The sequence below is a fragment of the Hyperolius riggenbachi genome, chromosome 7 (genome assembly GCF_040937935.1).
Source record: "Hyperolius riggenbachi isolate aHypRig1 chromosome 7, aHypRig1.pri, whole genome shotgun sequence".
NCBI lineage: Eukaryota > Metazoa > Chordata > Amphibia > Anura > Hyperoliidae > Hyperolius > Hyperolius riggenbachi.
In genome coordinates, this window is record NC_090652.1 from 62915438 (window position 1) to 62928942 (window position 13505).

A 13505-nucleotide genomic window follows, 5' to 3' on the forward strand; every position below is an offset into this window, starting at 1 on the left:
ATCTGAGTAATATAGTGCCTATGGCAAGCACTGAATTCGCTTCCCCCCAGTCAGAGCCCCCATTCCACTCTAAAAACAGCATCCTTTCTCCCGTACAAGTGTTATGGTTACCTGTGTTTTTTGGTTTGGGATGTTACTGAAGTTACTTTTTTGTAAATATCTCTTCTTATTACCTGTCTGTGCTCTTTTCTAACATTAAGCCAAGTGCACCCTACATAGATAAGTTAAAGTGGATCCGAGGTGAACTTTTGCTCATTGCATAATTGTGTTCCTTTCCTATTGTTTATAGGGCATTCCTTATTAAGCCAAATACTTTTTTGTTTTTGTTTTAATACTCTAATTCCCTATAAACTAAATACACCACGCCCACAGGTTTTCAGAGAGCCTTGGCAGTAGCAAGGGCTCATGGGAGCTCAGTCTGGTCAGGAGGAGGTATTACTAGCCATTGATTTCAGAGGCAGAGGAGAGGAGGGAGGAGGGGGGATTCGGTTTTTTTCACAGGCTGAGTGCTCCAGATACAGATAAGCCTGCCTCTGTGTAATGTTTAAAAACAACATGGCTGCTGTCATTGTATCACAGGAAGAAATAATCATTTTCTATTAAAGATGTTTGCATCTAAACTTTAGATAAGATATATAGACAAGTTACTTGTTATAGTTAGTTTTTTACCTCGGATCCGCTTTAGGTAGCTATGTTCCCCAGATAACAGAATTCATCTGGTTTGAAGCCTGAGTGATGGGGAGGCACAAGGACAGGCATGGTGGCACAGCACAGGAGCTGGCATGGCACGCATGATGCTGTGGCGCCTTTTGCACAAGTCATGCCTGCACTCCTCTAGATACGCCTATGATGGTTGCTACAAATTTTCACTAATTATGTTTAGTGTGAAAATATATTTGGAGTAAATTACAATTTTGGAATGCACACTCAGAATTGACAAAATCTGCCCGGAATTCTCGTCAGATTCAGAATTTTGCTATTCCAACCATCCCCAATTTTCCTCAATATGCACCTCACTTGCTGACCTCACTTGCTGACTTTGCCAGGCAGTACAGAAGTTTGCTTAACAGGGCAGTCCTAATAAATAATACTCAACCTTTATTTAATTAACCTTTAGAGACATTTCATAGAGACAGTAGATCGAGATTTTTACCCCTTATTCATTTTTGTAATGACAAAGGAAATACCAGACAAAATAAAACAATCACCATTATTGGTGGAACACACTACCATCCAAAAATTATATGAATATTTTGGTTGCCTAGTGCACACTTTCAATTATAACTGGCCAATTGCTTACCAATTTTTCCACCTCTGTGTAGCATGACGGTCAACAGGTATTGAATAATATAAGCAGATTGTGTAGGTAAACCCTCATAGTACATGGGGTAGTAAAATTGGTTAGTGATTGGCCAATTATAATTGAAAGTGTGTATATGGTCAGCCCACTATGGGATATACATGCCAATGGTAAACACATCTAATTTTTGGCACCGGCTGTGCCCAAATCTCCTGCACTATTATTACTGTACTCCTTGTAGGACACCTGTACCTATCTACATTTCCATGCCTCTGGTTGGGGAGAGTGGTCCTTTAAGATTTTGTCTTTGATACATTAAAGATAATGGTAGCACCCCATGTTTGTAGCAATACATATAATTTTACCTTAAAGTAAACTGCACAAAATTGTGTGCTTAGCACACCAAGGAACTTAATGAAAAAGGATACTACAACCCATATTAGGAAAAGTATAAACAATTTATTATTCCATGAATATTAACTAAGAGACTGTGCGGTGTACATCCTAAACTGCAAAAACTACCCCCATAAAAAGACCTAGGACCCAAGTCCCAGTGGGGGTAGTTTTGCACTTTAGGATGTGCACCGCACAGTCTCTTTGTTAATATTTATGGAATAATAAATTGTTTATACTTTTCCTAATATGGGTTGTAGTATCTTTTTTCATTATATAATTTTACCTGTCTGGAGATACCCTTTGGTTTTATTGGTCCACTAAAGAGTAGGTTGTTGTAACGCTGGGTGTTATAACTCAGACATCTGATTATTAGGTGATCTGCAGTATCACCAATAATACAGACACTATACCTGATTATGTGGTGATCTGCAGAATCACCAATAATGCTAGTATAGCTAACACAGACTGTGTGAGTAGTGATTGGTGCAACCGTAACTTTAATAGTTTTGCGAGACCTTACCAGAGGAGCTGGTAAGGTACTATTAGTACACTGACTGTATAGATTTGATCAAACCTTCCCAGAGGAGCTGGAGAAGGTACTAACAGAGAGAGTACAAGAAATGGTGTAGCTGGTCCTTACCAGGGGGGCTGGTAAGAGACCAATAGCAAATCAGACAGATAATAACACAGACCTTTTTTCAGAGGAGCTGGAAAGTTTTAACTAGGAAAATGCAGAAATAGGCCGACTAGTCCTTACCATTGGAGCTGGCAGGGAACTAGTTAACGGAAACTGAGTAGCAAGGCTAGACCTTTCCAGAGGAGCTGGAAAGGTATAACAGGTGACTTGGATAGTTTTGGCTAAACTTTCCCAGAGGAGCTGGGAAGGTACTATCAGTCACTAGGCAACACCTCACCAGTGAAGCTGGTGGGTATAGAACACCTCACCAGCGGCAAGAGCCCACTGGTGAGTAGAGAGTAGTGTTGGGCGAACACCTGGATGTTCGGGTTCGGGAAAGTTCGCCGAACATGGCCGCAATGTTCGGCATGTTCGGGCCGAACCCCGAACTCCCCGAACATCCCGCTTTTAGGGGCCCTATGGGGTCGCAGGCATAAGGGGGGAGCATGGCCCGATCGCGGGGGGGGTCGGAAATTCCCCCCACCCCCTCCGCTAGCGCTCCCCCCTCTGCCCGCTTCCCCATACAAAAATTTCAAGAAGTACCTGTGTCCGGTGGTAGTGGGTGGCTGCCTGGCTGGCAGTGGGCGGCACTATGAAGTGACTGACTGAGGAGGAGGAGTCCGGAGAGTGACGCTTTGAGGGAGGCCGGGCAGTGGGCGGATCAGCAGTAGTACGGTACTACTGCTGATCCGCCCACTGCCCGGCCTCCCTCAACGCGTCACTCTCCGGACTCCTCCTCCTCAGTCAGTCACTTCATAGTGCCGCCCACTGCCAGCCAGGCAGCCACCCACTACCACCGGACACAGGTACTTCTTGAAATTTTTGTATGGGGAAGCGGGCAGAGGGGGGAGCGCTAGCGGAGGGGGTGGGGGGAATTTCCGACCCCCCCGCGATCGGGGCATGCTCCCCCCTTATGCCTGCGACCCCATAGGGGGGCAGTATTCGGCCGAACAGGGCCCTGTTCGGCCAAACAGGGGCCCTGTTCGGCCCTGTTCGGCGGCCATTAGAAGTTCGGGTCGAACCCGAACTTAAAAGGCCGAACACCATCAGGTGTTCGGCCGAACTCGAACATCACCCGAACAGGGTGATGTTCTGCAGAACCCGAACAGTGGCAAACACTGTTCGCCCAACACTAGTAGAGAGGTCAGACAGGCAAGGTTCGGCAACAGAGAGGTAAGTATCGGTACAGAATCGTGAGGTAGAAGAGTAATCAGTAATCAGGCAGAAGTTCAGCAACTAGTCAGATAGGCAGAAGTACAGAAACGTAAAGCAATAGCAAAGTCAGAGGTTAAGCCAGAATCATACACAGGTAATCAAACAGCAGTAACAATTCCTATGCTGGTGTGAAGTCATTGGTTTCAACACCTGGATACTAGTCTAGGGTCTGAGCGCTAACACAAAGTATTCACGACAGCAGACTCCGAGCAAATGCCGAGGGAAGGCTTAAGAAACCGAGGGAGACTCTCAGCCACTCCCACCTCGGAATTCCGCCAATCCAAGCAGCGAGAGTCATCTCTGACGTCAGCCGACCGGCAGGTCAGCTGACGCGCCTTCTCTGAGCATAAAGGTCATGTCTCCGCGCGCGCCCGCGCGAGACAGGGACCCTATGGGAAAATGACAGACCTGTCCTCGGCGTCCTAGACGCCGGAGAGATGGGCAGGGGCACGGAGGCAGCTGCGGCTGCGGTGCTGTTCGCCGCAGCTGCCCCTTCGTTTGTTACAGTTGTCTTCTGGGTAAGGACCTGAAGACAAGGTTCTCTGTTTAAACTTAGAAATCTGCCCACACAAAAAAATGAAATAAATTTAGCAAAAATATATTCAGGTTTGTTACCTCGAATGATGTTTTTGATCTGTTGGAGTTTGTTCCTCGACTCATCCATTTTGTGACTGTCAAAGTATGCAGAAGATTTTTCAGCTTTATTTGGGCTAAAAAGAAAGAGATCCAGGGCCAGGTCCTTAATACTGGGCTGCTGTTCTAGGATTCCCTTCTTCTCCTCATCACTGGTGTGCTCTAAGTCATCAATCACCACAATCACTTTGTCCTTCCCTGTGGGAAGATGGCTTGTTAACTGTAGTGTACAGAAGTGTACAGTAGGTATTTATAGCTCAATATCCTTAAAAAAGGGAAAATATTTTACGTATGAATAAAAGAGTAAGAATGCAATGTAGTGATGGCAAATTCTATATCTGCGTTTAAAGGGGGCTTAGATACTTTCTTTGCGTTGAAAGACATCCATGGCTACAATTACTAGGTAATGCCCAGTGATTCCAGGGATTTTATCTGATTGCCATCTAGAGTCGGGAGGGAATTTTTTCCCTTTTGAGGCTAATTGGACCATGCCTTGTAAGGGTTTTTCGCCTTCCTCTGGATCAACAGTGATATGTGAGAGAGCAGGCTGGTGTTGTACTTTGTTCTCTGGTTGAACTCAATGGACGTACAGTGGCTTGCAAAAGTATTCGGCCCCCTCGAAGTTTTGCACATTTTGTCACATTACTGCCAAAAATCTGAATCAATATTATTGGAATTCCACGTGAAAGACCAATACAAAGTGGTGTACACGTGAGAAGTGGAACGAAAATCATACGATTCCAAACATTTTTTTTTACAAATCAATAACTGCAAAGTGGGGTGTGCGTAATTATTCAGCCCCCTTTGGTCTGAGTGCAGTCAGTTGCCCATAGACATTGCCTGATGAGTGCTAATGACTAGAGTGCACGTGTGTAATCTAATGTCAGTACAAATACAGCTGCTCTGTGACAGCCTCAGAGGTTGTCTAGAGAATATTGGGAGCAACAACACCATGAAGTCCAAAGAACACACCAGACAGGTCAGGGATAAAGTTATTGAGAAATGTAAAGCAGGCTTAGGCTACAAAATGATTTCCAAAGCCTTGAACATCCCACGGAGCACTGTTCAAGCAATCATTCAGAAATGGAAGGAGTATAGCACAACTGTAAACCTACCAAGACAAGGCCATCCACCTAAACTCACAGGCCGAACAAGGAGAGCGCTAATCAGAAATGCAGTCAAGAGGCCCATGGTGACTCTGGACGAGCAGCAGAGATCTACAGCTCAGGTGGGGGAATCTGTCCATAGGACGACTATTAGTTGTGCACTGCACAAAGTTGGCTCTTATGGAAGAGTGACAAGAAGAAAGCCATTGCTAACAGAAAAGCATAAGAAGTCCCATTTGCAGTTTGCCACAAGCCATGTGGGGGACACAGCAAACATGGGGAAGAAGGTGCTCTGGTCAGATGAGACCAAAATGGAACTTTTTGGCCAAAATGCAAAACGCTATGTGTGGCAGAAAACTAACACTGCACATCACTAAGAACACACCATCCCCACTGTCAAATATGGTGGTGGCAGCATCATGCTCTGGGGTTGCGTCTCTTCAGCAGGGACAGGGAAGCTGGTCAAAGTTGATGGGAAGATGGATGGAGCCAAATACAGGGCAATCTTGAAAGAAAACCTCTTGGAGTCTGCAAAAGACTTGAGACTGGGGTGGAGGTTCACCTTCCAGCAGGACATCGACCCTAAAGATAAAGCCAGGGTAACAATGGAATGGTTTAAAACAAAACATAGCCATGTGTTAGAATGGCCCAGTCAAAGTCCAGATCTAAATCCAATCGAGATTCTGTGGCAAGATCTGAAAACTGCTGTTCACAAGCGCTGTCCATCTAATCTGACTGAGCTGGAGCTATTTTGCATAGAAGAATGGGCAAGGATTTCAGTCTCTAGATCAGTGCTGGGCCGAAATTACGCATTAGCGTAATTACGCATCGTAATTCACTACAAATGCACCGTAAGCGTTACGTGTAAGGTTACGGCATTACACGTAATTAATTACGCGTAGACCGTAGGTTACGTTATTACGCGTAACAAATTACGCGTAAGACAGTAAACTCCTATTGAAATTACACAGTCTGCCGTAATCGCGTAATATTACGCTCCCGTATAACATAAAAAAGCCGCCGACTTTAAGGGTTAATAGCAAAGCCCCCTTAAGTGCTAAGAGCCTCAAATTTGGAGAATATATTAAGGAGATCAGAAGGAATAAGAGGAAAAAAATTTTTTTCAAAAAGACCTTATAGTTTTTGAGAAAATCGATGTTAAAGTTTCAAAGGAAAAATATATACATTTAAAAAACCCGCCGACTTTAACGGTTAATAGCAAAGCCTGCTTAAAATTTAGGAACATCAAATTCCCAGGGTATATTAAGGGGATCAGTGGGAATAAGAGGAAAACATTTTTTTCAAAAAGACCTTATAGTTTTTTAGAAAATCGATTTTTAAGTTTCAAGGGCAAAAATGTCTTTTAAATGCGGAAAATGTCAGGGTTTTTTTTGCACAGGTAACAATAGTGTATTATTTTCATAGATTCCCCCAAGTGGGAAGAGTTTTACTTACTTCGTTCTGAGTGTGGGAAATATAAAAAAAAAAACGACGTGGGGTCCCCCCTCCCAGACCTCTTTAACCCCGTGTCCCCCATGCAGGCTGGGAGAGCCAGAATGCGGAGCACCGGCCGCGTGGGGCTCCGCACCCTGACTATACCAGCCCACATGGTATATATATTCTCCAAATTTGAGGCTCTCAGCAATTAAGGGGGCTTTGCTATTAACCCTTAAAGTCGGCGGCTACCTAACATTGATCCATGCGTCAATTTTTCCGCTTGGGAGCATGGCCTTACGCATTAATTGCTAGTAGGAAATTACGCATAAGGCAATAACGTAACAACCTGCATTACGGTATTCTTACGCGTAATTGCGTAAGGGCCATGCGTAATTACAGACATGAAACGTAGATAATAGTCTACGCCGTAACCGTAATTCCGTAATGCGTAATAGCGTAAAATTACGCGTAATGATTCGTAAGCGTAGTTTTTTCCATTACGCCCAGCACTACTCTAGATGCGCAAAGCTGGTAAAGACAAACCCTAAAAGACTGGAAGCTGTAATTGCAGCAAAAGGTGGTTCTACAAAGTATTGACTCAGGGGGCTGAATAATTACGCACACCCCACTTTGCAGTTATTGATTTGTAAAAAATGTTTGGAATAATGCATGATTTTCGTTCCACTTCTCACGTGTACACCACTTGTATTGGTCTTTCACGTGGAATTCCAATAAAATTGATTCATGTTTGTGGCAGTAATGTGAGAAAATGTGGAAAACTTCAAGGGGGCCGAATACTTTTGCAAGCCACTGTATGTCTTTTTTCAACCCAAATAACTATGTAACTATGTAACTATATCTCAATAGTTGGATTTGTATTGGTGTCCTGTGTTTCCACTTGAAAGAATTAGCATTACTTTCTGTGCCCACAAAACAGTTATTTTTAAAGCAAGGGATAAAGATTAGTAGGCAAACTTAAAGGGGAACTGAAGTAAGAGGTATACAGAGGCTGCCCTATTTATTCCCTTTTAATCAATACCAGTTGCCTGGCAGCCCTGCTGGTCTATTTCTCTGCAGTAGTATCTGAATAACACCAGAAACAAGCATGCAGCTAGTCTTGTCAGATCTGACTTTAAAGTCTGAAACACTTGATCTGCTGCATGCTTGTTCAGGGGCTATGGCTAATAGTATTAGAGGCAGAGGATCAGCAGGGCTGCCAGGCAGCTGGTAATGATTAAAAGGAAATAAATATGGCAGCCTCCATATACATCTTACTTCAGTTCCCCTTTAAAATTAAACATTTGTGTACATGGGCTGTGGCATTGGAGGTTAACTCACCATGGTCTTTGCATCTCTCCACAGTGCTTCACACCCCTCTACATCTTCCTATTATTTCTTTCTTATGCCCCCAATACTTCCTCCTTCTGGCTGTGAAGAAGACAGTATCAGGAGGATGTAGTGGGGAATGGAGTGCTGCAGCCAGAAGCAGAAACCAAGGTGAGTAAATCCTCAGATACAAAAAGTCATACTTATCTAAGAAGAGAGAAGACTCTAGATCCTTTAGAGGCTCGTCACGCTGTCCTCTGGTCCTTCATCATCAAACGTGGCCATGCTACTCCTGCACGAGTATGGCCATGTCTGGGCAGAAAGCCGGAGTCGTTTGTGCATGAGCTGCTCCATGCTACTGTGCAGGTGCAGCTTTCCTCACATGGGTGTAGCACAGACATACTCATGCTAGAAGAGGAATGCAGCTCAATGTTAATGGGGGTCCCAACAAAAGTTGGCAGGATCAAGGAGGACCTGGTATGTTGATTCCCTCTCCTTAGGTAAGTATATGTTTCTCAACCCAAACTTTGGTTTTGGTTCTCTTTTGTCCCCACTGCCAAGGCCTACAAACACAAATGTACTGTTTTAGTTTCGCCTCAGGCAGAATAGAATTTCTCATTCTTGGCCTTAGTGAGGATGAGGTAGAACACCGATGTTATTTTCATTGCTATCCCTCAATGCTTCTTGATTTCCTACCAAAGCCATGCAAAAGAGAAGTTTAGCATCTGAAAAACAGAAGGTATTTGTGATTATTCGGATTGGAGTTAAAGGGGCAGTATGGTGAATGGACTTAATTTGAGATCATTTAATATAACATTTTCTAAGTGGAGCAGTGTTTTAGGATTGTATTGTTGTAGACTAAAAGTCAATTACAATAGTGCATTAGCCACATTCAGTGAAGGAGTGGCGTCAGGAGAGAAACCTTACTGACGCACAGCTAGCATATACCATTGTGGAGTAGGAGGCAGCCTGTTAGCTGTTTGTATTTTCATTATTCTTCCCCCCTTTGATCATCCCGGAGAGGATTGCTCCTACTTGTAACGGCACACTCGTGCAGTTTTACAGCTCATCAGAGCCTCCTCAGGACAATGATTTACGGCTCTTACCACCTTCCTCCGAAAGCGAAGAATTCTCAAAGGAAAAAAAACCTGTTTACCTCAATTTAAAGAATGCAGGACACAGCTATAGTCAGGGCCGGGCTGAGGCATAGGCTGGAGAGGCTCCAGCCTCAGGGCGCAGTGTAGGAGGGGGCGCACAATTCATTCAGCTGTCATTCCTAATTGTGTATGAAGCATAAAGAAATAAGAAAAGGGGATACATAGCAGTGACTGCAAGCCAGATAACTAGATATTAAGGTGTTGGGGAGGTTGTGGGCCCTGTGGCCCTCTTAGTCTAATAGCAATCTGTGTGTGACAGCTGAGGTGGGAGGGATGGAGGGGCGCACTTTGGTGTCTCAGCCTTGGGTACTGGAGGACCTTGTCCCTGCTCTGGCTATAGTACTTGTGCCTGCTAAAACTAGTCGCTGGGAATCTGCGCAATAGCAGAGAGCTGGTCTTCATAGCAACAGACAACAACAGTTGTCCATGGTTTTGCCAGCTTCTCTGAAGGGTGTTTAAAACAGCATTTTTCATCAGAGCCGTAAATCACTGTTCTGAGGAGGCTCTGATGAGCTGTAAAACTGCACGAGTGTGCCGTTACAAGTAGGAGCAATCCTCTCCGGGATGATCAAAGGGGGGAAGAATAACGAAAATACAAACAGCTAACAGGCTGCCTCCTACTCCACAATGGTATATGCTAACTGTGCGTCAGTAAGGTTTCTCTCCTGACGCCACTCCTTCACTGAATGTGGCTAATGCACTATTGTAATTGACTTTTAGTCTACAACAATACAATCATAAAACACTGCTCCACTTAGAAAATGTTATATTAAATGCTCTTATAATAAGTCAATTCACCATACTGCCCCTTTAACATTGATGTCTCCCACAGTGTATCAATGCTGAATATGCAAATAATCTATTTAGGTCCCTGTTAGCTAAACACACCACCAGATCTTCTGTAAGGCAATGATGTGTCAGCTTGTTAAATATACAGAGCCACAATAATCCAACATGCATAAAGACTGTTTTGAATTGGTTGATCCTCATCAGTGCAGGGCATGGATTAATGTGGCGGTATGGGGTAGGACTTAAAGCCACTACTAAAGCCACAAATCTCCTCGATGGTCTTGGTGGCGAAGAAGTGAGAGCAGTTTCTCCAATGTGGACACATTGAGGAATAAACCCTTCAAAAGTTGCCAACCTGGATTCGCACTATCCGAAAACAAACAGAACAATTCCTATGCTAAGTATTCAGGAGAACATTTCCTCATTATTTTAAGGGGAACAGCATTATAATAGACTGTGTCAAATCCTAAACAAATCCTAAACAAACATTATAATAGCCTGTGTCAAACCCTAAACATCCATCAGTTAAACCAAAGCAAAACAAAGTGTTCCAGTGGGGGGCTGCAACCAATATCCCCACTCTTTTAGCATGTCCTAGCAAATGGTTGTGTCAGTACCTCTTCTCAATTTCAGGATACCAGAGCCCCTCCCTGGATCCATCACGTTTTCCATTATGTTTACTCTGTGGCTAAGGCAAAACAAGAAGTTCTATCAATTGCCTTTGAAGTTATTTGTTGACTATCCTAAAAGGTGTGCTGTCCTTCCTCCCTGAATGCATGGACACCAAATTGTAAACATCTATTCCAGTCAGATTAATTGGGAGAGAGACAGCTGTACAGCTGTCTTTGAAGTGCATCTACAGCCTCCTCTTTCCGGTGGAGTGCCAGACCTGATAGCAGCCCTTAAGAATGGAATTTATTGATGAGCGTGCGACACACAGGACTTGCTTATTCGCACAGTTCAAGAATAACACCGAACCACACATTCCTCCAAATACGCCAACATCCGACATTCCTGCAATACCAGACATTGATCTCAAACCCATCTTCCACAAACTCGAAGCCGCGTTGAAGGATGAATTCTTCAACCTTGCGGATATTGCCATGCAACAAACCTACATAACCGAGAAAATCTCGCCGGACGGTATACGTATTAAAACATTGTCATCTTTTCCTAAGGACCTCCTTTACACGGAGGACTGGTACATTTATCTTGAAGTCTGCACTAGCGGAATGATGGAACGAATTATAAGAAAAAGAACCTCTATAGTTAGTGACCTCCAACCCGTTATCTTAGAACTTAGACAAACCCTGGCCCAACACTCCAAAAACAAAACCTACCAATTCCTTATGTCTAATCTTATCTCACGGGTGAAGAAATTTGAGGTCGACACCATTGACACTAAACTAAAGAAATTAAATAGAGATCGGCTAGCATATGCCGAACATAGGGAACGCGAACGCAAAACTCGGTTCCCTATTGTTAATCCTATACCCGCACGTCCCCCACTATTGCCACTCATGAGCATTGCTGTTCCCCCACCAACACCTCGCATCTTTCCGTCCTATCCACCTCCTTGTCCCCTGCCGCCACCCACATTTCCACCACCAATCACAGCACCTGTCACACCCTTACCACCGCCCCCAGCTTATGTTCCACCAAAGTTTAGCTTTGCCCACACTACCACCCTGGAAAAAACACTGTTTGACAAGCCTACGGTTAACCCTCTTCCCTTGAAGGAGACGAGGTTGGCCGACCCTCCTGCGGTCCTTATAAAAACACTAGTGGGCAAAAGCACCTCCGCGAGTAAAACCAAGAAGGATCCTGTTCTAAAAATTAGATCCAAAAAGGGCAAATTACCTAACATCAAAATTAAACACAATAAAAATATCCCCAAATCTAGCAATATGAAACCACTTTACAAATTTCTGAAAGGGCCGCCACCCGCCACATTGTGTACTCCACCCTTACCTGACCCCAAGATAACAACACAAGTCAGTCAGGTGTGCAATAACACCAATACGGACACCATCAAGGCCTCTCAATTTAGTGTATATGAGACATCCACACAGATTCCAGACCCCTCCAGGGATCTACCAGCTTCTAACGAAACACCCGACATTACTGATAATCTGGACAATACTCTAACTACGGCGTGTTTTTTAGACCTACCAGCCTCCCTAACCCAGAACACTCTTGTTCTCCCCCTACCGAGCCCTACCAACAATCGGGTGATTCTGAATCCCAGACATCACATGAAGCGATCACACCCAGACCCCGGAAAAGAGGCAGTCGGGGCAAAGGTAAAACAAATAAGAAAAGACACATGATAACTTTGCCCAACTCCAACACACAATTAAGGAGCATTTTTAACTTATCTGACCACTTACTATCGGTCCATGAAACACAACTACTAGAGAAAGGGTTATCTTTTTGTCCCACCAATACATCAAACTTAAATGAATTATACACCGACCTCAACGCATTTATACGCAAGCTCACGCTAAGACGACATTTTGCCATAAAAAAATACAAGGACATATCTGCTAACCCTGATAATGACTTGATCATTACGGACAATTTGACAATACCACCTATCATCATAAACCCAGGGGAAGTCTCCACTGAGAGATATATTACCACTCAACTTAAGGGACGCTCTAGGTTCTACCCCACAGCATCTAAAGGCCATCTATTACAATCCTTTCACGACCTAGTTCTAGAAGACCTCCTCAAAATCGACCTACACGACTTTCCCTACTCCAACCTCACACACGCAGAACAATCCGCCCTTCACAGACTTAAATCAATGCATGACATTGTAATCAAACCTGCGGATAAGGGTGGGGGAGTAGTCCTACTTAATCGAACAGATTACTTAGAGGAGGCCTCACGTCTGTTGGACAACCCCCAGCATTATGCCACTCTTGATCACGACCCAACAGAGGAATATAATATTACATTAAAAACCTTTATAAACGAACACTTTCTTAAGGGCATTCTTACGAAAAGTGAGAGGACCTTTCTCATTAACCAACACCCCAGAACTCCGTTTTTTTATTATCTGCCCAAAATTCACAAAACACTCAGCAAACCACCAGGTCGACCAATTATATCGGGTATTGATTCCACTACAAGTAATCTGTCAGTCTTTGTTGATCATCATCTCCAACCTCATGTGCAGTCACTTCCATCTTACCTAAAGGATTCACAACACCTCATACAGTTGATAAAGGATATAGCTTGGCAAGAAAATTACCACTGGCTCACCTGCGATGTAACATCATTATACACCAATATTCCCCATGATTTTGGACTGACGGCCATAGATCATTTTTTAAGCACTAATCCGCTTATGCCAGTGACCCAGAAAAATTTCATCACGCAATGTGCGGAGTTCATCCTGACACATAACACCTTCAGTTTCCAGAACAAGTACTACCATCAGCTGACGGGAACAGCCATGGGCA

The 13505-nt window shown here is 44.0% G+C and overlaps 1 protein-coding gene across 1 annotated transcript in view; it reads right to left on the reverse strand.

Annotated features, from left to right (window-relative positions):
* Nucleotides 1–13505, reverse strand: part of LOC137525535 (uncharacterized) — a 36275-nt gene that overhangs the window by 6287 nt on the left and 16483 nt on the right. Inside the window, exon 3 of the mRNA XM_068246667.1 lies at nucleotides 4203–4418. Coding sequence (XP_068102768.1) covers nucleotides 4203–4418 — 216 coding nt within the window. The remainder of the gene's footprint in view (nucleotides 1–4202; nucleotides 4419–13505) is intronic.